Source organism: Aquarana catesbeiana, linkage group LG01 (genome assembly GCF_042186555.1).
Source record: "Aquarana catesbeiana isolate 2022-GZ linkage group LG01, ASM4218655v1, whole genome shotgun sequence".
In the NCBI taxonomy this organism is placed as follows: domain Eukaryota; kingdom Metazoa; phylum Chordata; class Amphibia; order Anura; family Ranidae; genus Aquarana; species Aquarana catesbeiana.
In genome coordinates, this window is record NC_133324.1 from 626,136,989 (window position 1) to 626,162,530 (window position 25,542).

The 25,542-nt window shown below is 42.3% G+C and overlaps 1 protein-coding gene across 2 annotated transcripts in view; it reads left to right on the plus strand.

Annotated features, from left to right (window-relative positions):
- The window catches only part of GRSF1 (G-rich RNA sequence binding factor 1), a 39,657-nt gene extending 26,748 nt beyond the window's left edge, over positions 1–12,909 (plus strand). For both annotated transcript variants that reach the window (XM_073600672.1, XM_073600681.1), the window contains exons 8-10: positions 545–683; positions 3,040–3,128; positions 12,314–12,909. In XM_073600672.1, coding sequence (XP_073456773.1) covers positions 545–683; positions 3,040–3,089 — 189 coding nt within the window. In that variant the 3' untranslated portion in view covers positions 3,090–3,128; positions 12,314–12,909. The remainder of the gene's footprint in view (positions 1–544; positions 684–3,039; positions 3,129–12,313) is intronic.
- The last annotated feature ends 12,633 nt before the right edge of the window (positions 12,910–25,542 follow it).

The window sequence follows — 25,542 nt, forward strand, 5'->3', positions numbered from 1 at the left end:
TTTTTGCAAAGAAGAGTGGGCAAATATTGTCAAGTCAAGATGTGCCATGCTGATAGACGCATACCCAAAAAGACTGAGCGCTGTAATAAAATCAAAAGGTCCTTCAACAAAGTATTAGTTTTAAGGATGTGCACACTTATGCAACCATATCATTTTATTTTTTAATTTTTACTTCCCTCCACCTAAAAGATTTCAGTTTGTTGTTCAACTCAGTTGTACAGTTCAGTTGCACAATTTTCGCAAAGGTGGAAACAGTTCTGAAATGATTTATCTTCGTCTCATATATATATTTTTTTTTTTTTTACATCACAGAAACCTAACATTTTAACAGGGGTGTGTAGACTTTTTATATCCACTGTAACTGTCGTTTGGCTGACTAGCTAAACGTGATCTAAATTGCTTAGAAGGTAAATAGGTTTACATTTATTTCAGCCATATATTTACTTGTTCTGGCATACGAAGACCTTGCTAGGTAAAGTTTTTTTTCAGCTATGTTTCTGGTATATCTCTGTACAGTATACAAATAGCATTTTTCTCTTTTTAGTTTTTCCATCCTGTCATGCCTCTGAAGATTAACATTGAGTTCAGTGCAGATGCAGGTGGTACTTCTGGTGAAGCTGTTGTTAGATTTCTGACTCATGAAGATGCCATAGCTGCAATGGCCAAAAACAGATGTCATATGCGTAAGTTGATCTTCAAAAATTATTTCTACACTGCTTATTGAGTAGTTGTTATATATTTTCACATCAACCAATTTTAATTAGTCCATTAATATCAGTCCATTAATATATTTTTGATATACTGTACATGCACTTTTTATTCTTTTTTTTTTTTTTTTTTTTTTTTTAGATTTAGTAGACATTGTATATATGTCCTACCTTACAGTGATAAGATTTTCCATGCCCTTATTTCTTTGAACTGATAATGGTATCTGTGGTCATAATAGAAAGGTTGGGATCTGTGAACACACATTTTTATCAGTCATTACAGCTAATGGACTATGATCATTTTACAGATCAGTTATAATAAAGTAGATTTGTTGTGAAGAAATGTGCTGGCCTGCTTCTGAAAATGCTAGTTTCCTGGCTGTCTAGCATTAATATTTCTGAGCCACCGATCAAGAATAATCATGCAATAAATATCTCCTTTACTTGTTGTTTTGGGTCTGTAACTCGAAGTATTGAAGCCAAAAAATGGCCTAATGAGCACAACACCAGCATTTTCAGAGGGAAAGGTTGGCTATAGCAACCCACATATCTCTCATTTAAAGAGCAACAATCATATGTATTTGTAAGGTTAGTTGTGCATGATGACTCACATATACTGTGTAGAGTAAAGTAGTCACTGTTTGCAATGTGTACGTAGTACATTCTCTGACATAACATACATTCTGTTTTGTAGCAAAAGTAAAATAATTTAAAAGCTTTTAATATATGCAATAGCATAACTTTTTTTTTTTTTTTTTTTTTTTTTTACAAAAACACTACTTAGACTGGTTGACATCACACTGTCGGAGCCTACAACATACAGGCTGTGCTAACACCAATAATGAATGTGTTAACACTTGGTTGCAAGTTTCATTCATTTGACTTGAATGCAAGTAAATGCAATGTAGCATACAGAATTTTTTTCACATTGCACGGAACACAAAGCATTGCAGTTTCTATTGAAAATGTAATATTTCTTGTGTAAACAAGCCCACAGAGGATTATCCAGTGTTTTAGGTGATGCTAAAATTTATGAAGAACTCATCAAATTAACCGATGACTAGAACACTGGCTTTCTGAAACCCAAATGCAGGCTAGTCAATACTCTTCAGAAATGTTTATTTTTTTTCTCCATGAATGTCTTCAGACAGTCTATATTTAAGTGCAGTCTGCAAATTTTTTGGCTTCCTTTTTATGTGTGACTTATGTTCAGGCTGGTCCACTAAGTGACTGGCTGTTTGAGCCTGCCAATTGCACAGGAGCGAAAGCACAAATGTATATAGACGTGTTGACAGGCTTTTGTTTGCTTTAAGTAGGTTTTGCATTCCCATACAGGATTTGCAAAACCTGCGTGAAGTAGCTCAGGAGGTCAACTGCCCCCGTCAGTGTATTTTGAATGATCTCAGAGGTGTTTCAAACTGATGTCAAATGACATTGATGCAAGCTGTTAGACCGGTCATACACGGCTTGAATGAGCTGAGTGTCAAATTGTTAATGGGCAGCCTGAATGTACCAAGTTGATCGATCGACTTGGGGTCAACCACCCTGCCAGATTCGCTTCCAGTTAGCACAAGCAGATGCTATAGCCCCCTAGCTATAATCGCGGGGATGCCCCCCTCACCGGGAGAGGACAATAGCTGATTTCCCTGTCAGCACTGTCTGTGTTGATGGGGGAATTGTGCGAATTGCTTTCCTGCAACCCGTGGTTGCAAGAAAGGAATTTGCACTGTTTATGGCCAGCCTTAGAAAGCTTTGTCTAGTAAATTGGGCTTGGTGTAGCAGGAGGGTTTAGGTCCACTTTTAATACTTTTTACCAAGTGCAGTACATAGTTATAAGAAAGCATAGTAATATTCTATACAGGGGGTCCCCTACTTACAAACATCCGACTTACAAACGACTCCTACTTACAAACGGAGGGAGACAACAGGAAGTGAGAGGAAATCTACCCCTAGGAAGGGAAATTCACTCCTGTAAGAGTTAATATGGGAAAAAGGTGTCTCCACTGATGCTTTATCACCTATCCTTATTTCCCTAATAACCCCAAATTTTCAAAATCCAATTGTCATTGGGACAGAAAGTGAGGTGAAATCTTCTGAACAGGGGCACAGACAGCAAAACAAATGTTACAGGGGTGATAACCCTTCCCTATGCTATCTACAAAACTTAAAAATAGATTTTTTGGCTGGAGCTACACTTAAAAAATTTACCTGTTCCGACTTACAAACAGATTCAACTTAAGAACAAACCTACAGTCCCTATCTTGTTTGTAACCCGGGGACCCCCTGTACATGTTTTCTTTAGCTGTAATAAATGTATTTTTTCTCTTTCTAGAACAAGGATATTTAGAACTTTTTCTGAATTCGTCATCAGATGCTAAATGAAGGCCATGTTCTTAGTGATGGTATTGGCATATAAAAAAGGCAAGTTTCACTTAAGACAACTGTTTATTTTATTTATATTTTCCTCTTGCATTCATTCAAAGACAAAGCTTCTGATAGGAGACCAATCAGAAACAGTAGGTAAAATAACAGGCAATTAGGGAGACAGCTTCCCTGGGTTTTTTTTTTTTTGTTTAATTTTTTGAGGTTCCAGAGTCGCCTTCAATAGATTATTTCTTTCTTTTATCAAGATGCTGACTGGTAGACAGTTGCGATTTTTTTTTTTTTTCTTTTTCTCTTGTAGTCTCCCAAGGCTAGCTATTTGCGTGTCTATCTCTAGTTTCTGATTTAAGATTCACAGATACCATCTTTTCACGCGGACAGTGGGTAGCCTTTTGTGCTTCTATGCACCGAAACACACATGACAGGTAGCGTTGCTTTGCCGGTCACTGTTTCTTTGGAAAGGCCCAATGTGTGCTGGGTGTTTAACCCCAGTGCATGGGGCTTTGGCATTCAGCTGCAGGTGAAGGGCACAGGTGTCCTATCCTATCCCTACTGTGGGCAGCCTGTAAAACTGTGAATCTGACTGCAGCTGGGTTATGCACGGAGCATTATGAAAGTTTAGGACTGTATGCGCTCAGGGACAAATGCCTGTAATGCAAGAAGTCTTAAGAGCATTCGTCTGTGGGAGCATCCTGCCCTAAACATACGTACAGCTAGATGCACCGTCTACCTGCAGCAGCTGTTGGACTCAGAGTTTTACAGGCTGCCAGCAGTTGGGCTAGGCAGGGCATTTTGAACCCCCAGCTAAACTATCCTGGTGGCTGTCTGCAATGCTATTATTGCTGTCTCCCCCATCTGTAGTTTTGGCTCCATTCTCACTGTATTCTCTTATGGCTGTGTGCCATGTGTGTTTCCCCCCCAAGCACCACTGGCTGCGTGTCTTTGGGCAGCTACGGCTGACAGACTCTGATATAGCCTCAGCTTTCTGTGTGACTCTGTGTAGCTGGATCCAACAGGTTGTACTGTGAATGTGCAGCCCTGTCAATTATATCCAGTGGGTTATTTTTCTTTTTACTGATGTCAGCCTTTTTCCTCTCTTGGGTGGCTGTCAGGGGTACGTATAATGGTCTCCTGGTGTGTATTTTCTTTTTTTTTGTACTTTTTGTCAACTTGTGCCTTTACTGGGTAACATGTCTGATGGCAAGAAGAGGCATCGACTGCAATTTAACCCCCCCCGTGCTCTCATTTCTGCTTCTGACAAAGTAATGCCCTCCAGATTTTCCTTTCAATTCATACTTGTCTGAAGGTGAAGTCCTGGATATATGCTATGTCTTGGCATCCAGATGACAATTCTCATTTTTGTATATCTGAGGATGAAAAGGGGTTTATTTTATCTAATTTCACAATGGAGAATCTTTCTGCCTTCGCTTCAGAACTCTTTGTTGTTTTTTAGATTTATTATGCAGAAGCGAGATGCTGCGGTGTTTCCAGATCACGGAATTGGTTGCTTGTTCCATTTATACCATCGCTGAAACACTGAGGCCTGTTCTAGCACCAGTTCCATTCTCTCGGACTGTCAGATGGGCCAGAATTTTGCACAAGGCCGTTACATCAGAACATGATTCCTGTACATTGCTGGTGTTAATAGACCAAATGGTTCAGGCCCTAACATTTTTATTTGAAATCTCTTTGGACTCCAGTTCCTTAGTGTCTCCCTTATCTGCTTGTGCAGTGGTTCTGCTCAGAAAGCTGCAGCTCAAGTGTTGGTCTGTCGATCAAACTTCTAAAACAAAAGCCTTGACTGATTTCCCTTTTGTGGGCACCCTTTTCGGCGCAACTTTGGGTGATCTCCTCAAAAAACTTACCGGAATCAAGAGTACCCTTCTTCCCCAGTTTAAAAGGTCTTGGAGCCTGGACCTTCGTTTTACAGCTTACAGGCTTTCCTTTCGTTTCCTTGGGAACTCTGTAAAGATATCTAGACAGGTCAAATCCTCTGATTCTTTGCAGAAAGATGCTTGCTGTTTCTTCTGCTGCCATCTCTAGGTGGATTCAACAAACTATACCTCAAACTCATACCATTAGATGTAACCTCCTTCTAGAACTGATCATTCTACTCGGCCGATTTAGCACTTCTTGGGCTTTCCATCTCCGAGCCTGCTTTTTTGTAAGGTTTTTTGCCGGTACTGTGTTCATACTGTCATAAGTTTTTATAAGCTAGATGTGGTTGCATTGGCCAATACTATAGCTTTGACCGCAGTTTTACAAGCAGCAGTGTAATTTATGTTTGTAGGGTAAGAAGATCTTTAGTTGTTGTGGGTGTGTTGCCTACTCCCCTTGTTGGGTACTGCTTGTTAACATTCTACTCATTCTGATTTGGTCTTCAATCAAACACTGTCTTTAATAAACTCAGATAAAACATTTCTATGACAAGTAAAAAGTGTGTGTGTATATATGTATGTGTGTGTATATGTGTATATATATATATATATATATATATATATATATATATATATATATATATATATATATATATATATATATAATAATTTTTTTTTTTTTTCCTCCCTTTGCGAATTTGGACATAAGATGGATAAGATTTACCTTGATTTTGCTTTTTTCAAGTATTTTCTATATTTGCCATAGTGAATTATAAAATGATTGCAGTAAACAATGGATTGTACAGTTACGGTAGGGTTGTCAGTTTGAACTAATGCCACATGTTTGTTTCCTGTTTTTGAATCGAAAAACTAGAGTTCGGGATCATTCTGATGTGTTTTTTTAATTATTTCTGGTTTTCCTTGTTGCGCCTTCTATAACCGTTTTGTATTGCCTTGAAGAAACTACTGTCTGAAATTTACCATCTGCATCCACTCTTCTTTATGTGATTCCCTTCACCTAGCACTACTAGGGAGATGGGGTGCCTTTTCACACTCTAATGGGGTCAGTCCTGCAGCAGGCCCACAATATGTATGCCCAGAACCTCTAATGTTAACTTGCTGTGCCTTCGAGGTTGTGGAGGATCATCCCGCGCAGAATCTATTTTCACCACCATGTTTGGCTATGGATCCCTAAACCGTCTCATTCAGAGATGGTTGTGTGGTACTATAGCTTGGGTATTTTTTGCTAAGCAGCAGAAACTCCAGGGCTCACAGGAGTAAGATCTTCCTTAATGGAATGATGGAGGCTGTCCCCCCTTACCTGTTTGCCTGTAAATGTTTCAAAAGTTTCTTTCTAGCGTTTGGAAGCCCAGGAGGGACCCACAAATTGTGGAACCTGTGGACACCAAATATCCAGAGTGCTCTCTCATATCAAATCTGTATTAAACCCAAAACCAAAAATGTAAAATATTGCAGCTTATCAATCATTAGATGTAGAGGGTGCATTTGTGTTCTTTTTTTTCTTTTTTTTTTCGCAATTGTTTTCACCAGATTATCTGGCCAGTAACACGCCTATATTACAGTGCCCCCTCTCTGGATAAAGGAGCACAGGGGGGCACCTTTTGGACAGCAGCATTGTCAGTTTGTGCAGAGGAGAGTGTTAGATGTACTAGCAGATTTAGATACACTAACAAATTGAAGCCAAACTCCAGCAAACATTTTTTGAGCAGTTGCAGCAAACAGTTTTTTCCTTTTGTGATAAAGGTTTTACATAAATGAAAGCTGATCATGTAAGCACTCCTGTTAGCATTAAATGGTTTGTCTCAACTCTGTAACTGATACATTTGGAGAAGAGCTTGTTCTTTTGAAAAACAGACCTACCAGCCAGATCACCAGATGAAAATAGAAATTTCAAAGTTAGTTTTGCCCGAATCAACTGCTTAAACAGGCTTTTGAAAGGTCATACATACATATACTGTTTCAACCAATCGCCATATGAGCCCTCAGATGGCGCAGTCCATGTGACCAGAACACAGACTGTGCAAAAGAAAGGAAAGGAATCCTACAAAAAAGGTTAACTAGCAGAACACCATGGTTGAATAAGATACATTTATTATAGAAAATGCACCATCATAATTCCAAAAGAAATATTATTGAAATCCAAGTGAAAAAATAATCATCCACACAAATTTTAAAAAGACAACTTTGCCTTAGGACTTGAACGCAGCTGCACATCCATCCATACACTCCAGCAATCACACTAGTTAATCTAGGTGTTTGAATAAAAATTGCAAAGAAAATTGGCAAAAAATCGCATAAAAATGCAGCTAAGAGCTCAGTAGTTCAATACAATTCCTAGATAGTACTAAAGTGTGTATATTCACTGACGTGGATGTTCAAGAGTAGCTTTAGGTTGGAATAGTCCAGGACAGACCATATATAAGAAACTATTTTGTATGGATATTTCCTTAGTCTTGCGACTTCCTAAAGTGGCATTGCATGGTAAATAGAAAGTCCTTGTAATTATTTTCAGAGTTTCAGTTCATCACACAGGGGGAAAGAGGAAAAGGGTGGAGTGGTGGAGACAAATGTGCACTGGGGGTGAGTATCAAGCCGTTCTGATTAACGGCTAGTAAGCCTCATGTGACATTCTATATCAGCATACAGGAAAACACTCTTTTCTCACCACCCTCAGCTGTTTTCACAGTTTGATCCACCAGACAGCTCCCATATCCTGTTTCAGGGTGCAGGTGTTATCCAGTTTGCATTTGAGCTTATGCCTCTATCCAGGCAAAGCTCCGCGTCTCCACGGCCAAAAGTGATGTAGAGTTTTCCAAGGATCTCAATACTATCGCCATTAGAAGCTGTCTCTATTGCACATTACAGCCGGCCTCTCAACGTCGACGTGCTGAAGCTGGGTTTCGTTAGCTAGACTTGCTAAATTCCTCAGAGCAAGTCTAGCTAACGAAATGCAGTGTCAGAGTGACGTCAGCACGTCGACGTTGAGAAGCCGGATGTAATATGCAATAGAGATAGCTTCTTATGGCGATAGTATTGAGATCCTTGGAAAACTTTACGTCACTTTTGGGTGTGGAGACGCGGTGCTTTGCCTGGACAGAGTCATAAGCTCAAATGCAAACTGGAAGATTGTTTTTTTTCACTTGGATTTCAATAATATTTCTTTTTGAATTATGATGGTGCATTTTCTATAATGTATCTTATTCAACCATGGTGTTCTGCTCGGTGACCTTCTTTGTAGGATTCCTTTCCTTCCTTTTGGAAATGGAAAGACACCCTCAAAAAGAAAACAAACTCAGCCACCACATCTAATGCCGCGTACACACGACCGGACTTTCCGGCAGAAAAGGTCAGACGGAATCATTCCATCGGACATTCCGATCGTGTGTGGGCTTCATCTGACTTTTACTTTCAAAAATTCTGAAGGACCTAGAAATAAAACATGTTTTAAATCTTTCCGACTGAATCAATTCCGTTCGTCTGTATGCTATTCCGACTGACCAAAAACAACGCAAGGGCAGCTATTGGCTACTGGCTATTGAACTTCCTTTTCCTAGTCCCGTCGTACGTCATCGCGTTCTAAACTATTGGAATTGGTAAGCTGCAATGAAAAAAATTTTTGCTTTTGGGTTTAACACTGCTTTCATTTAAATGTTTCAGAATGAAAAAAAGAAACGGTATGTGGCATTAGTTGATTAGCTCCTCTTGTAATCATTGCCATCACTATTCAGGTCCTGATGGAATTAGCTGGCATAACATTATTTTATTTTTAAAAAGATCGCACTGCACTAATTGGTATATCTTTATGGTTCTGTGTCAAGTCCGCAATACTAGCTGAAATGTTTGCACTGTAAAGTAATCACATTAGCCTTTCAGTAGTTAGATTTGTAGTAGTAGGAGACATTATGAGTATCAGGAGTATTCATTTAATTCTCACAAGGTGAAGGTATTATAGGCGTTCAGTACGATGTTATACAAATGTCAATAATTGAATTTCGGTGTAGTCAGGGGATCCCCTTAAGAAACCTTTTCAGGCCAAACCCAGGTCAGGATACATGATGTGATGATGGGACGATTTTAGCCTATTTTAGTTTAAAGACTTTTCATTACGTTGTCTGTGGGGTTTGCAATATTTTTTGGGGGAAATCCTACTTTCCATGTTCATAAGGTGATGCATTGTGCACTAGAAAGGAAGCCTAATTGGAAGGCAGCAGCTGAGGAGATTTTCATCCCTCTGTGAAAAAGCGGTTTCCATGCGCTGCCAACAACACAATGGTGTTTTACTGCTACAGTTTTGGGTGATCATTTTGTCAAAGCATCATCTACCCACCTCTTCCCTCCCTATAGACCTGAGCATCTGATCCCAGATTGCGCACCCCCTGACCACTAGGAGCTTCCGCGTTCTGATTGTTTATAGATAGCACGGCGCCCGGGAGAGGTCACAGCCGGACATTGCTGTCAGTCTATCCTGGCGCCCTGAGTCATCTCATCACCCAAAGTATGGGGAAGTGATTTACAAAAGCATTGGAAGCGCCCCTGGGAGCATTCCCTCTGCATTGGTGCCCCTGTTATTGCTGATCAGCTCTTTAAGGAGACCGGCAGGACAACCCATGGAGTCTATCGTAGGACATCCCCAGGAGTCCATTTTCCACTACTAAGCCTGTTTTGACCCTCCTGAGTAAGGGCGGTCGCAGGCTCTCTGGTAAGCCTCCTATTCTTATCATCTGGTGGGCTGTACTAGCGGTAGATCACTTAACTCCGAACTCTGCATTGGCTTATCTGTGGACTTGATTTTTCACTCATCACGTTTATGAACTTTGTTTCAAATATTTGTACTTGTGTTTTATCACTTGCACACCTTGTATGGTATGGTCTTCCGCTAGCCATTATTACTGGCTGTTTTTTATCATTGTTGGTTAATTTTAATGGTTTAACTATTTAACCTTTTGGTCATATATTTGATATATAATTTGCACGTGTTTAATTACACATTTATCCACTTCGCTATTGGTCCAGCGCTGCACTGCTCTTTTTGATAACTTTTTCTATGTGCCCTTGTATTGGGGTTATAGTGCTTAGCTGCAGGACGTCCTTCACGGTTTTTTCACTTATCATTTTTGCTTAGCACCTAGCGCAATTCTTTTTTTCTTTTACTATCATTTTGTCAAAACTTAATTGAACAAGCTGATATTAGAAGTTGATTGACTACCATGCACAGCTGCACCAGATTTTGCACTCTCCAGTTTTTGAAAATCAACCCAGTAATATCTCCCCATTACCACAGGTTTACCACTTTAATTTAAAGAATTCAATGTGATAACATTACTTTGGAAAGTATCAGCTAGGCTTGTGGCCTTGACACAGAACTACAGTACCTTGAAATGGTATTCATACGTCTTGAAATTTTCCACACTTTGTCATGTTACAAACAAAAAAAATTTTATGTGATAGACCAACACAAAGTAGCACATTCAGTACCTCGGATTGTGAGTAATGTGGTTTAGGAGTGTTTTGCAACACGAGCTATTTATTAAAAATCCCGACTCGGTTTGCGAGCAAAACGAGCAGAATTCAAGCCTCTGGGGTGTGCAGTACCGCATTTTGCCAGAGGTACAGGTGACACTTGGAGACACACGGAAACACTTCGTTCCTGAGTGTCTCCGGTCCCCCCCCCCCACCTCTTGCCACATGCGGTACTGCATACAATAACAGTCAATGTGGAACAAATTATCTGAGTTTCCATTGACTCCTATGGGGGAAACTCATTTTGATATACGAGTGCTTTGGATTACAAGCATTCTTCTGGAACGAATTATGCTCGTAATCCAAGGTACCACTGTAATTTGTGAAGTGGAAGGAAAATGATAAATGGTTTTTCAATTTTTATTTATTTTTTTTTTTTTTTTATTTTTTTTTTACAAATATCTGTGGTGTGCATTTGTATTCAGCCCCCCTGAGTCAATACGTTGTAGAACCACCTTTCGCTGCAGTTACAGCTGCAAGTCTTTTTGGGGTTGTATCTACCAGCTTTGCACATCTAGAGTGAAATTTTTGCCCATTCTTATTTGCAAAATAGCGCAAGCTCTGTCAGATTGGATGGAGAGCATCTGTAAACAGCAATTTTCAAGTCTTGCCGCAGATTCTCAATTGAATTTAGGTCTGGACTTTGACTGGGCCATTCTAACACATGAATATGCTTTGATCTAAACCATTCCATTGTAGCTCTGGCTTTATGTCTAGGGTCATTGTCCTGCTGGAAGGTGATCCTCTGCCCCAGTCTCAAGTCTTGTTACACCCAGCCCATATAGTTAGTCAACAATATGGGCTGGGTGTATCAAGATGTCCGCTGCCGCTTTGTGACTGCAGGGTGTACCAAGATGGGCGTCGCAGTGTTCAATCTCTGACTGAGACATGGCCGTCACTTCTGTTAATGAATGTAGCGGCCCGGGTCACCAATTCTGACGGCACATGTGGCTGTGACCCACACCCCTGCCCGGCCAGCTTACCTTCCGCTGCTGCCAGGACTCGTTTTCCACTTGGCCCTCTCCGCCCACTGACCTCCGGGAGCGATCGCGGACGCCTCTTCATGCAAAGGTATCGGATTACAAGTACTCAGGCAAATACTCTGTATCGGCGCAACCCTAGTTTGCAGTTGTACCATGCTCCTTTCCATTTTCGGATGATGGATTGCACAGTGCTCCGTGGGATGTTCAAAGATTGGGATATTTTTTTATAACCTAACCCTGCTTTTAACTTCTCTGCAGCTTTATCCCTGACCTGTCTGGTGTTCCTTGGCCTTCATGATGCTGTTTGTTCACAAAGGCTCTCGAACAGACCTCTGAGGGCTTCACAGAACAGCTGTATTTATTCTGAGATTAAATTACACACAGGTGGACTCTATTTACTATGTGGGTAACTTCTGAAGGCAATTGGTTTCACTATATTTTAGTTAGGGGTATCAGAGTAAAGGGGGCTGAATACAAATGCATGCCACACTTTTCACATATTTATTTGTAAAAAAATAAATTGAAAACCATCTATCATTTTCCATCCACTTCACAATTATGTGCCACTTTGTGTTGGTCTGCCACATAAAATACCAATAAAATACATTTACGTCTTTGATTGCAACATGACAAAATGTGGAAAATTTCATTTCCAGGGGTGTGACCTGGGATTAGTAGTGCAAAGTGATCTGTTTTGGTTTATATTGAGAATTTCAGATTGGCTTTTGCAGAACTGCACACTTGCAGCTATATTGATCATTTCCCTCTTGTGATGTAATTGCATAGAAATAATATTCATGTTAAGTATTTTTTTCTCTTGCAGAGCAAAGAGTGATTTCTCCACGTCCCATCTGACTTGATTTTTATCAGCCTGGAATCCTTCTAAAAGCATACATAGGTGGTAACCTGTGGAAAACAATAAATAAATGGTACTAGTTCAGCAGGAAATTATTCCATGTACTACAAAATAGTTAATGTTAAAGATGGAAAACACCATTCCTGGCACGTTGGTTGAACTATTGCAAACCAGCCTTTTTGTTGTTGCATCAAAGTGCCTAAGTTCATGCAGAGAATGTGACTTTCAACTTGAGGCTTCCTGCTGGAATACTGAAAATTCAAACCAGTGAAATGAAGCTGGTGAAGAATAAAATATTAGATTTATACAGTAGTTTATGCATTGTGCAATGATCCCGTTTTTATTTGTTAAATGGATGCTGGTAAGAAGCACAGTGGACAGTCAGTTGCCTTAGCTTCAGTGTTTTATTTTTTGCTTATTTGAAAACACCACTTTGGGATCCGTTCCTTGCATATTTAATGTGCGATAAATTCTAAATATATTAAAAGCTGTTCCATGATTCCAACGTTTTTTTGGGTTTGCAAAAGGGATCAAAAAGAATAAACTTTTTCTGTTGTCTTGAATTGATTTTGATTTTATTTTTTGTCAGCAGTGCTTATGTGAATAATATCTATACTACCTGGGTTAAGTAATATTCAAAATTCTAGCTCAGAAATGCAGAGTTATAGCTAGTAACTAAGGTAATTGTTTGAGATTTTGCTGCTAAGGATTCCCAGGAAATCCATATGTAATTTAAATTACAGTTAACCTTTACCAAATACAGCTAACCTTGCCGCTGGTCTGCCAGTGTTTTTCTTTTTGTTTTTTTGTAAAGTAAAATTCCATAAAATGAGGCTGTGCAGGGCCTATATTGATAAAAACTAACCAATCCCAAAATTCAAAGCTCCACCCCCTCACCCAGATCCCTGTGCACTTTCATTGTAAGAGAAAATAGTTTCCTAATCAGGCTTTACAGGACACAGGAAGAGTAATTCAGGTAAATTGGGTTTGTGAAATACAAAATGACAGAAAATGAGGCTGTGCAGGGCCTATAGTGATAAAAACGAACCAACCCTACAACTAACGCATAGCTCCACCCCCACCAAGCTCCCTATGCAATTACAATGTTAATGAAAATGGTTTATAAATCATACATTACAGGTCGCAGGAAGAAATGTAAAAGACTGATCTTTATACACTTTTGCACACTGGTACTGATTAGTATTCCAGTATTTCCCTTCTCCCTCAGTTTTTCTCCTTCACTCAGGCTCCGCTAACGTGCTAATGGAGAAAAGCAAACAAGGATATTATCCAAGCGCCAGATATTTTCCTTATCAACCAATGACCTCACCGGTTGTTGGGATGCCAGCAGCTTACCTAGGTGGTGCCCAAGGTTGTAATGCTGCACAATAAATGTAGGTGCAATTGATTTCTCCTAATGCATTATAAATAGCCTTATGGACATTAAATAGAAATCCTGAGGGTCGTTGTTGGAGCTATTCCCACTTCTAGTCCCAGTAGGCAAATAGGGGTGGACTGTCAGGGCTGGCTCAGCTCTTCCTTCTCTGAGCTGGTCGCTCAGCTGTCATCTAATTGCCAGCTCTCATCTCTTTCCACAGTTAACCAGCTATTGTGGATCTGCTCGTCAGTCCTGCCTACTTAAAGATCTCCAGCTCACTTAATTCCTGCCTTGGTCACATCACAAGAAACCATCTCCTGCGTTCCTGTTTAAAGACTGGCTTTGCTGACATCCCCTCTGGCTCCTTATCCTGCTTGCTGTTCCTCTACTTGGATCCCTGACTTCTGGCCTGGCTGATTACCCGATCTGGTTACTAAACTCTGGCTTGGCTGACTACCCGATCCAGTTACTGGACTCTGGCTATGCTTTGAATACACTTACTCTATTTACCTTTTAATTTTTATTAATAAACAAGTGTGATTTTACTGTACTTCTGTCTCGGTCTGGTTCATGGTTTTTGACAGTAGGCGAAGGCCATGAATTCAGAAGATAGTCAATCCACTCATTGGTAATATTTTTTTCCAGATTGGATGAGCATGATCACCGCATGGATCAGTTTGCCATGGCGTTACAAACGCTCCTGAGTCGCACGGCTCACCTGGAATCCCCCACTGTGGCTGCTCCGGTACAACCTGAGTTGCAGGCCTTCCCTGCTGCTGCGCCAGTCTCTGTGCAGGCACCCCCCTTAAATATTACCTCTATAAGAGGTATGTTTGGTTCCGTTCCGCTTCCCCGGCGATTTGGGGACAATCCAGTTCAATGCAGAGGGTTTCTCAACCAAGTTGAGATATACTTTGAGATGCTGCCCCAGGTGTTTCCCACGGACAGAAGCAAAGTAGGGTTCGTGATATCTTTGCTTTCTGAGAAAGCCTTGGCCTGGGCTAACCCTCTATGGGAGACGCAAAAGCCTGTTATCTTGAGTTACCCAGAGTTTGTGGCCTCCTTTTAAAAGGGTATTTGACGTTCCCGCACGCTCTGCTTCTGCTGCCAAGTGCCTCATGTCCATCAAACGGAGTACGAGAACTGTTGCAGACTATGCCATTGAGTTGCGTACTCTGGCAGCAGAGGTTGCTTGGAACAATGAGGCCTCGTGACTGCTTTTTCTCATGGTCTCTCGGATTCCATCAAGGATGAGATAGCAGCCCGAGATATACCCACTGAGCTGGAGAGCTTAATCTCGTTTGCCATCCTCATTGACTCCAGACTCGGAGAAAGATTTTCTTTCAAGGAGTGCTTGCGGAAGCCTCCTGTACGTTTGCCTCTGAGCTTTGCAGTCCCACCCTTGCCTCCCTCACCTCCCATGCCTCCTGGTACCGAGTCGGTCAGTGAAGACGAACCCATGCACTTGGGCTTCACGCGTCTCTCTGCGGATGAGAGAGCCTTTAGGAGGAGGGAGAGATTGTGCCTTTATTGTGGCCAGGGTGGTCACTTTTTGAAGTCTTGTCCTACCTGTCCTGGGAACACCTGAACCTTGAGGACCTGTCATGGACAGACCTTAGGTGGTGGTGTGTCGTCCCCAGTTATCCAGAAGGATAAGCTTCTGGTTTTGGTCACCCTTTCTTGGGCTAAGTCGTCTATCGAGATACAGTCTCTAATCGACTCTTGGGCTGCAGGCCTGTTCATTGATGCTGCCTTTGTATCAAAGCACTCGATTCCACTGCAGCTGCGTGACACTCCACCTGCCATTGAGGCTCTTGACGGGAGACCTCTACAGCCTGCCCATGTGAAGGTACCGTTGTCCATGGCCGTAGGGGCTCTTCACCATGAGATAATCCAATTCCAAGTGATTTCCTCTTCTAAGTTTCCGTTGGATATTGGTTATCCTTGGTTACAGAGGCACAACCTCTCTCTTGATTGGCTCTGTGCTGAGGTTCTCTCCTGGTCACCACAATGCAGTGAAACAAGGGTTGTCCTGACGATACCGAGCATTTGTGCGAGTACAAATGCTCCCGATGCCAGATCCGATACCTGGAACCGGAAGTCGGCAGGCAGAGAGGGGGCGGAGCGGAGATTGGTAGCAGTGGAACGCGAGGGTAAGCTGGCTGGCCAGGGCTGGGATGCAGGGCGTCGCTGTATATTTCGTCCAAAACGGTGACTGGAGCCGTCACATTCGGTACAGGAAGTGTCTCCGTCAAGGGTAAACATCACAACGCCCATCTCGGTACACCCTGCTGCAGTAAGCCAGCAGCAGACATCTTGTTACACCCAGCCCATATAGTTCAGGCTGGGTGTAACAAGATGTCCGCTGCTGGCTTACTGCAACCAAGTGTAAGGTGTACCAATATGGGCATTGCAGCATACTTACTAGATGTTAAATGATATGACTGATGAGAGGCAAGGAAGGATTTTGCAACGCTATATGCCATATAGCGTTGCAAAATCCTTCCTCTCCTCATCATTCATGTAATTTTATTATGCAATTGCCAATCGGTGCTGCATTTCGGTGCCCATAAGTGCCGTCTATCAGTGCCATATATCTGTCAGTGCCCATAAGTGCCATCTGTCAGTGCCCATAAGCCCCACCCATCAGTGCCAGCCACTTGTCAGTGCCATCTATCAGTGCCCATTAGTCAAACTGTCACATGGCATTAAAAAAGTATCGGTAATCGCTATCGCGAGTACTTGAAAAAAAGTATCGGTACTTGTACTCGGTCTTAAAGTGGTATCGGGACAACCCTAAGTGAAACATGCTTCCAGAAGGTAGCCAAGGAACTGTGTACCTCTTCACTCTCCTCCCTGCCAGAGGAGTACCGTGATTTTAGCGATTGTCTTTGACGAAGTTCAAGCCGGTAGTTTGCCTCCACACCGGCTGTATGATTGCGTAATTGACCTTCAACCTGGTGCCACTCCCCCTCGTGGCCGGGTTTACCCTTTGTCGGTCTTGGAGGATAAAGCCATGGAGGAGTATGTTGCAGACGCACTTTCTCGGGGTTTCATCCGCAAATCCTCGTCTCTTGCTGGTGCTGGTTTCTTCTTTGTGAAGAAGAGGAGCTGTGAACTGAGACCTCGTCCTCACGATTAAGACTGCCTACCCGATTTCGTTGATTACAGAGTTTATTTGACTGCCTCAAGGGAGCAACAGTTTTCACGAAGCTTGATCTGAGAGGGGCTTACAATCTCATGAAGATTAAGGAGGGCGACCAGTGGAAAACTGCGTTTAATACCAGAACAGGCCATTATGAATATCTCGTAATGCCTTTTGGCCTTTGTAACGTCCCGACAGTTTTCCAGGAATTTATTAACGATGTCCTCCGAGATTTATTGCAGTTGTGTGGTGGTTTATCTCAATGATATCCTTATATTTTCCAAGTCCCTGGAGAGCCACCACACAGATGTCTGTCGTGTGCTTCAGAACTTGAGAGAACAATCTCTATTGTAAACTGGAGAAGTGTGAGTTCCATCGGGAACAGGTTAAATTCCTGGGCTATGTCATTTCCACTGCTGGTTTTTCGATGGACCCCGAGAAACTTTTGGCAGTCCTACAGTGGCCTCGACCCATGGGGTTACATCCTCTGCAGCGTTTCCTGGGTTTTGCCAACTATTATCGGAAGTTTATTCGTAACTTCTCATCTCTGGTCAAGCCCCTGACCGATATGACCACAAAGAACGGTAACCCACAGAGTTGGTCTCCGGAGTCCATTAAGGCCTTTGAAAGTGTCAAGACGGCTGCCTTTGTTTCTGCTCCTGTGTTGGCACATCCTGATCCTACGTTACCTTATATCCTTGAGGTTGATGCTTCTGAGACTGCTGTTGGCGCCCTTCTGTCTCAACGTCCTACCTCTGAGAGTGCTATGCATCCTTGTAGCTACTTTTCCAAGAAATTGTCACCTGCCCAGCCCCTGTGCAATTACGAGATTGGTGACAGAGAGCTGTTGGCAATCATTTTAGCCCTGAAAGAATGGAGACATCTCGAAGGTACCACTGTGCCGGTTCTCATTCTTACTGACCATAAGAATTACATTGTCTCATTCTTACCCGGGACTAAGAATTTAAGGGCTGACGCCTTGTCACAACAATTTTCCTCCACTTCCAAGTTGGAGTCGGTTTCCGGTTCCTATGATTCCTCCTGATCGTATTCTGGCTACGGTTCGTACCAGTCTTACTTCTCCTTTTGGGTGACAAAGTTCTTGCTGCTCAGGTCGATGCTCCTCCTGAGAAACCTTGTGACTGCTGCTTTGTCCCAGAGTGTCTGCGTACTGCCGATTCTGGTGGCCTAGTCTACGTGCTGATGTAGCTGCCTGTTCCGTATGTGCTCAGAGTAAGACTCCACGACACCTTCCAATGGGCCTCCTACAACCCATACCCAATGGAAAGAGGCCCTGGACCCACATGTCTATGGATTTCATTGTGGAGTTGCCCAACTTCCAAGGCAACACAGTTATTCTTATGGTGGTTGACTGGTTCTCAAAGATGTTTCATTGTATTCCACTTAAGAAGTTGCCCACTTCTAAGGAACTGGCTTCCATTTTTGCTCCGGAGATCTGTCGCTTACATGGGCTACCCAAGGTGATTGTGTCTCGGTCAGGGGTAGTCGGTTTGTGTCCCGGTTCTTGCGAGCCTTTTGTGCACAGCTGGGAATTCAGCTTGCTTTCTCCTCTGCATATTACCCGCAGTCTAATGGGGCCACAGAACGAGCCAATCAGTCCTTGGAGCAATTCCTACATTGATATATTTCTGACCATCACAACAACTGGTCAGACCTATTACCATGGGCAGAGTTTGCTCACAACAGTGCCTTGAATTCTGCTTCCCGATTTGTCTCCATTTATGACGAATTATGGTTTCCAACCTTCCCTGTTGCCTGACTCGTTTGTTCCGCAGAGTATTCCTGCGCTAGAGGAGCATCTCCGTGTTCTTCGTTCCACTTGGACACAAGTCCAGGAGGCTTTGCGTCATGCTAATGATAGGTACAGACTCCATGCTGACCACAGACGCCTGCCTGCGCCTTCCTACCAGGGTTGAGGACAGGGTCTGGCTGTCGGAAAAAGTTTGGAATGATGGACTTTATAGGCATAACACGGAAAAGTTTTTTTAAAAGAGAGTTTCAGTATTTATTACAAAAAATAAAACTAGAGAACACATATATAGACTTGCATAAATTCACAGATATTGCCCATGAGCATGTTAAATACACCATCTACATAATTAATAAATAATAATAAACAAAATTCTGATAACCGAGCAGTTCACCATTTCCAGTAGTAACAGATTTCAGAGAGACAGTGTAACATATATAACTCAGCTCAGCTTGCTCTAAATGTTACGCGTGTAAGTGAGGGGGAGATTTGTTGATACCAGTCCTTGTTGGACAGTATGTTAAAACACATCGTTTCATAGTTTAATTTAGTCATTAGAACAAAATTGCCCCCTTTGTCTGATGCCTTAATCGCCAGATCTGGATGTTTACTCAGTTTGTAAATAGCCTGTTTCTGGACGGATGTAAGATTACGATGATGGGGAGTGACCTGCATGCGTTTGTCACTCACTACACCCACCAAAAAGGGCCAGATATAAGAGTTGGTAGACAAGTCAGGAAATTTTTGTGACTTTGGCTTGAATTTTTTAGGGATTGTAGAACTAGTACATGTTTTAGATGATGCTATAGATGTAGATGATTCCTGTGATGTACTGGTATCTGTAGAATCTAGGGTCTCATTATCTTCTTCCAGTAGCAGCATCAAGTCGCGGAGGGCTCGAAAGTCCGCCATCATTTAGTGCTTGATGCTCTCTGAAAATTCCCGTTCTTGTTTGATTCTAACGCTGTCTTAATCGAACATATATCTATATGTCAGACCTTGTGCAAACATGTAAATATCTTTAATTCATATTTGTCTAAGTTGGTGGATGGACAGAAACTTAACCAAATTTCAAAACTTCTAATTAGCAATCTGAAAAACAATATGGTGTGAGGTTCACTACATCAAGTTGGAGGTGGACTAGGCCCCGCCACCTGAAAACTTGAAGGTAGCGAATGTGTCACGTGGGAATCTAGTGTACTCTGTTTAGTAAACATTTGTGTAGGAGTACATAGAATAGGGTATGTAGATGGTCCAGGGTTGGTCAAAGATGAGGAGGTAGGTACCAGAGCAATAGAAGACAAGGACGAATTAGATAGGGACATTTGTGGTAATGTATTTGGTGGAATGGAATCTAATGTTAGGGATACTTTAGTAGTCTGGGGTATATTCAAAATTTGAGCGGCCTGATGGGCCAACCCTCCAATATATTTAGTCTGTGAACTAACCCCACCACCATTGTTGGATCTATTCCCTGATGTTTGGGTGTGATTCCTAAAACTAGTCTCGCCACTAGAGGGACGTTTTGAATGGGGTGTGTAGTACCCACCACCATGGCCCTGCTTATGTAATCCTGGGTTGGTATTGTTGGATACAGGTGCTCCTCGTCTAGTAGACGACTGTGAAGGAAGAACAGAAATAGATGATTCAGAATCAGTATCATCCTCAGTAAGTCTGAAATCATTCCCCACATACTTAGCCCTCGAGTTCTTTTTTTGGTCCTCTTCCTTGATGGGGGTTCTGCCACTGATATGCAAAACTCTCCATAAAGGCCACTCTATCTTTTTGACTTTTTTTTTTTTTCCCTTTTCCCCTTTCTTCATTCCTTCTCTTTTTTTTTTTTTTTTCTCCTTTTTCTTCCCTTACCTATTTTCTTTCTCCCCCATCTGTTTCCTTTCCTTTTACTGTCTCTCCTCTTTCTGTCCCTTATAGGCTCCCCATGTACCTCTATATGCTAATAGAGGGTTGGGATTGGCCTAGGGACATGATTCCAACTACCAATATCGCAGGGGCGGCAATATTACACTGTATTTAAATAAATGTATGTTATTTATGTAGAATGCAACAAACTTGTACTCATTTTTCTGTTTATGGAATATGCCAAAAGCTCCTGAGGAAGCGTTATTGAACGCGTAACATGTAGAGCAAGCTGAGCTGAGTTATATATGTTACACTGTCTCTCCGAAATCTGTTACTACTGGAAATGGTGAACTGCTCGGTTATCAGAATTTTGTTCAATATTTATTAATTATGGAGATGGTGTATTTAACATGCTCATGGGTAATATCTGAATTTATGTAAGTCTATGTATGTGTTCTCTAGTTTTATTGTTTGTAATAAATACTGAAACTCTCTTTTTAAAAAACGTTTCCATGTTATGCCTATAAAGTCCATCATTCCAAACTTTTTCCAATGATTCAAATTATCGTGACGTGGCGTTAACTACCAGTGTGTCGTATCCACAGTACCACTCTGGTGATACAAAAAAAATTTTTAGGGTCTGGCTGTCATCTCGCAGCCTCTGACTTCGTGTTCCCTCATTGAAGTTCGCACCTCGGTTTATTGGGCCTTTCCGTATCCTTCGGAGGGTTAACCCAGTGGCTTGCGCATTGGACCTTCCTCCTAGTATGCGCATCTCAAATGTGTTTCATGTCTCCTTATTGAAACCTTATTGAAGCGGTCTGCTACCACTTTACCACCTCAGTGCCACGTCCTCTCACTATACAGGTTGAGAACCATGAGGAGTATGAGGTACAATCCATTGTTGACTCCCGTAGGTTCCATGGGCTCATACAGTACCTGATGCATTGGAAGGGGTACTGTCCAGTGGAACGCTCCTGTGTCTCCTCCTCTGACGTACATGCTCCTGCCCTCCTCCATGATTTCCATAGACGTTTTCCCCTCAAGCCCGGTGGTCCTCCGAGGGGGAGGAGTCGTTGAGGAGGGGGGTACTGTCAGGGCTGGCTCAGCCCTTCCTTCTCTGAGCTGGCCTCTCAGCTGTTGGCTAATTGCCAGCTCTCATCTCCACAGTTAACCAGCTGTTGTGGATCTGCTCATCAGTCCCGCCTACTTAAAGATCTCCAGCTCACTTCATTCCTGCCTTCGCCTTGGTCACATCACAAGAAACCATCTCCTGCGTTCCTGTTTAAAGACTGGCTTTGCTGACATCCCTTCTGGCTCCTTATCCTGCTTGCTGTTCCTCTACTTGGATCCCTGACTTCTGGCCAGGCTGATTACCCGATCTGGTTACTGAACTCTGGCTTGGCTGACTACCCAATCCGGTTACTGGACTCTGGCTATGCTTTGACTACGCTTACTCTATTTACCTTTTTATTCTTATTAATAAACAAGTGCGATTTTACTGTACTTCTGTCTCGGTCTGGTTCATGGTTTCTGACATGGACACAGTGACTGGCAATTCAGCAATTTCACTTTGAATTTGGAGAACCGTTGTACCACGGGGTGCCTCCAAAAGATATGGATGAAGTCAGCAGTTGAGGGTGCAGTGCCAACATTTGTGGGAAACTGATGGGTAGCTTACACACAAGCTTTGCCGAAGTAAGGCCATTTCTGTGTAGTTGCTCTTAGAACGAATAAGGTGATCCTTGCTGGGAGACTAAATGGGTAATATTCCAGTGCTCACTTTGGAAGTCTGGGACATCTCTAACCCACGTCACCTTCTACCTCGCCACAGGCGGTGGTAATCTGGTAACAAGCTCTAGAAAATCTGTACAGAAGCTTCAAAATAGACGTAGCTGTTAGTGGCTGTTCAAGTTTAGATGGCTGCGTCTCCCAACTAGAGCAAACCAAACTGAGCCAAAAAGGCATGGTAAAGCTGAAGATATTGAAACCAGTAGAAATTTGGTCAATGAAATGCCCCTTCAAATCCTCAAAGGACATGCATGTACCACCTTGCAGTATATTACCCTGGGTTTGAATTTTCTTTTAAGGTCTAAATTACTGGATCTGGAATCTCAAAAATTTAGGATTTATTAAGGATTTATACAGCACCAACAGCATTTTACAATATAGAGGGGACAGAAGGGCCCTGCTCATGGAGCTTACAATTTAAAGAAGGGGGTGGAGGTGCTGCAGAAGATGATCTGATGGGACTCGAGTGCAATTTTTTTGGTGGAGGTGGAGAAATCTTCCCTGAATAAATGATTTTTCATGGATCGCCTAAAGTCGAGCAGGACATACTGGGGTAAGGAGTTCCAAGGAATGGGAGAGGTTCTAGAGAAGTCCTGGAGACGGGCATGGGAGGAGGCAACAAGGGAGTTAGAGAGCAACATGTCCTGGGAGGAATGGAGTGGAATATTTGGGCAAGCTGGGGGCGGTGTGGATGGCTTTGTAGGTTGTGGTTAGTATTTTGAAGTTTATATGTTGGGCGAGTGGAAGCCAGTGAAGAGATTGGCAGAGAGGGGCAGCAGTCACAAATTGTTTAGTAAGGTGTAGAAGTCTAACAGCAGCATTCATAATAGACTTGAAGGGGGTATAGCCTGTGTAAAGGTAGGCCAGTGAGGAGGTAGTTGCAGTAGTTAAGGCAGGATATAATCAAGGAGTGAATAAGTTGTTTTGTGGTGTCGTTAGTCAGGAAGGGGTGAATTCTGAAAATGTTGCAGAGGTTAGTAGCAAGTAGCAAGATTTAGCCAATGATTGGATGTTGGGCTGAAGGTGAGGTCAGAGTCTCTAGGATTGCACCTAGCACCCTGGCATTTGCGGAGGGACCAATGGTTGTGCTTTTCACAATGAGTTTGAGGAAGTGGTATGAAATCCATACTAAATATTGGGGGGTAACTCTTGTGCAAAACCACAATATGAAATGAGAATGGAAAGAAGCTGCCAAAATAAAAAAGTGATCTCACACAACTCCAACGTACATATAAATAAATAAATATGCGGCGCTAACTAACTATATAAGTGCAAGTAAAGGTGCATAAATGTAGCAGCAAAATACAAGTGCAAATCAATAGCAATATTTTCAAAGATGCAGTAACACAACATGTCAGTTAGGAGCCAGGTGTTGCTACTTCCTAGTCATGGCTGAGACCGGAGGTATTCGTTCTGATTACAGAGTTCTGCGATTTTATATGTAAGTTACTGTGTGTGCTGAATAAATGTTTTAAAATACTACACAATGGAGCCACCTTTTTTCTCTTAATATATACCAGGGGCCGCTGCTAGAGGTGAGAGGCTTGGGGAAACAGGTGGCGCACTCCGGATTGTGATTGAATGTAATAGACTTTTTTCACATTGATTGTTTGTTGCACTGGCACTTGATTTCACTTACGGACTGCAGCAATGATTTTTGATTTTTGTTGCTGGAATTTCAACTTTATAGTGGATCTCTGCTTTTCACCACAATATTTCTATATTCATTTTTATTACTACATCTTTGAAGATATTGCTATTGATTTGCACTTGTATTTTGCTGCTACATTTATGCACTTATATAGTTATATTGATGCACTTTTGCTATATACTACTACACAGGTTAGTTAGCGCCACATATTTATTTATTTGACATCCAAACTGATGTTACTCAGTAAATGTGTGATATGTGAGGCGATCAAGGGGTTGAGCTGGGGAATGAAAAGATGGATCTGGGTGTCGTCAGTATAGAGATGGTACTGAAAGCCATGGGAAGTTATCAACTGGCCCAGGGAAGAGGTGTAGTGGAGATGGCATTGTATGGGAAGTTGAAAGTGGGCAGAGATGGGTAAAAGGAGAACCAGGAAAGAGCAGGGTTGTGGAGGTCAAAGGACTGTAATTTACAGAGATGGAGCGGGTGGTCAACTGTGTCAAAGGCAGTGGCAAGGTCTAAAAGTAGGAGTTCGGAGTAATAGCTGTTGGCTTTAGGAGTTAGTAGGTCAGTTAGTTTTAGTAGGGCATTTTCAGTGGAATGTTATGGGTGGAAGCCAGACTATAGGGGATCGAGAAGGTTGTAGTCAGTGAGGAAGCATCTCATGTAGTTGTGAACAAGGCCTTCAAGAAGCTTGGAGGCAAATGGTAGCAGGGAAATGGGTCTTATGTTATTCAAACACAGGTGGGGTCTGGTGAGGGTTTTCAAGGTATGGGGGTAACCAGTGCATATTTGAGCAGGGAGGGAAAGGTTGAAGATGTGGGTTAGAGAGTTTAGGATAGAGTAGGAGGGGGGCCAAAGTAATTGTAAGGGGACAGGTGGTCCTTGGGAAGTAGTTTGGCAACTTCTTCAGCAGTAACCGGGCCGAAGGAGGAAAGTATTGTGTGCGGTGTTGGGCCTGGTATGTTGATTGGAGGAGAAAGCTGGACACTGGATATCTTATCACAGATTGCCAGTCATTTCAAAAAGATCAACACAATCTTCTGGACAGTAACTTATGCCGCGTACACACGATCGGAAATTCCGCCAGCAAAAGTCCGATGAGAGCTTTGGTCGGAAAATGTGACCGTGTGTATGCTCCATCGGACTTTTGCTGGCGGAATTCCAGCCAGCAAAAGATTGAGAGCAGGTTCACAATTTTTCGGTCGGAAAAAGTTTCGATTGGAAATTCCGATCGTCTGTACCAATTCCTACGCATGCTCAGGAACAAATCGACACATGCTCGGAAGCATTGAACTTCATACCCTTGTCGTAGTGTTGTACGTCACCACGTTCTTGACTGTCAAAAGTTCAGCGAACTTTTGTGTGACCATGTGTATGTAAGCCAAGCTTGAGCGGAATTCCGTTGGAAAAACCATCCAAGATTTTTCCGACGGAAAATCCGCTCATGTGTACGCGGCATAAGTTAGTGGGTGGAAGCAGCAGGGGGAAGTAAGGCATTAAAAATAGAAAAAAAGTTGACGAGGATTGAATGAGAGGGTTTTGATGAGAGTGGTGTAGTAGGCGTGTTTAGCAGCGTAGAGGCAGGGGTAGATTTGTA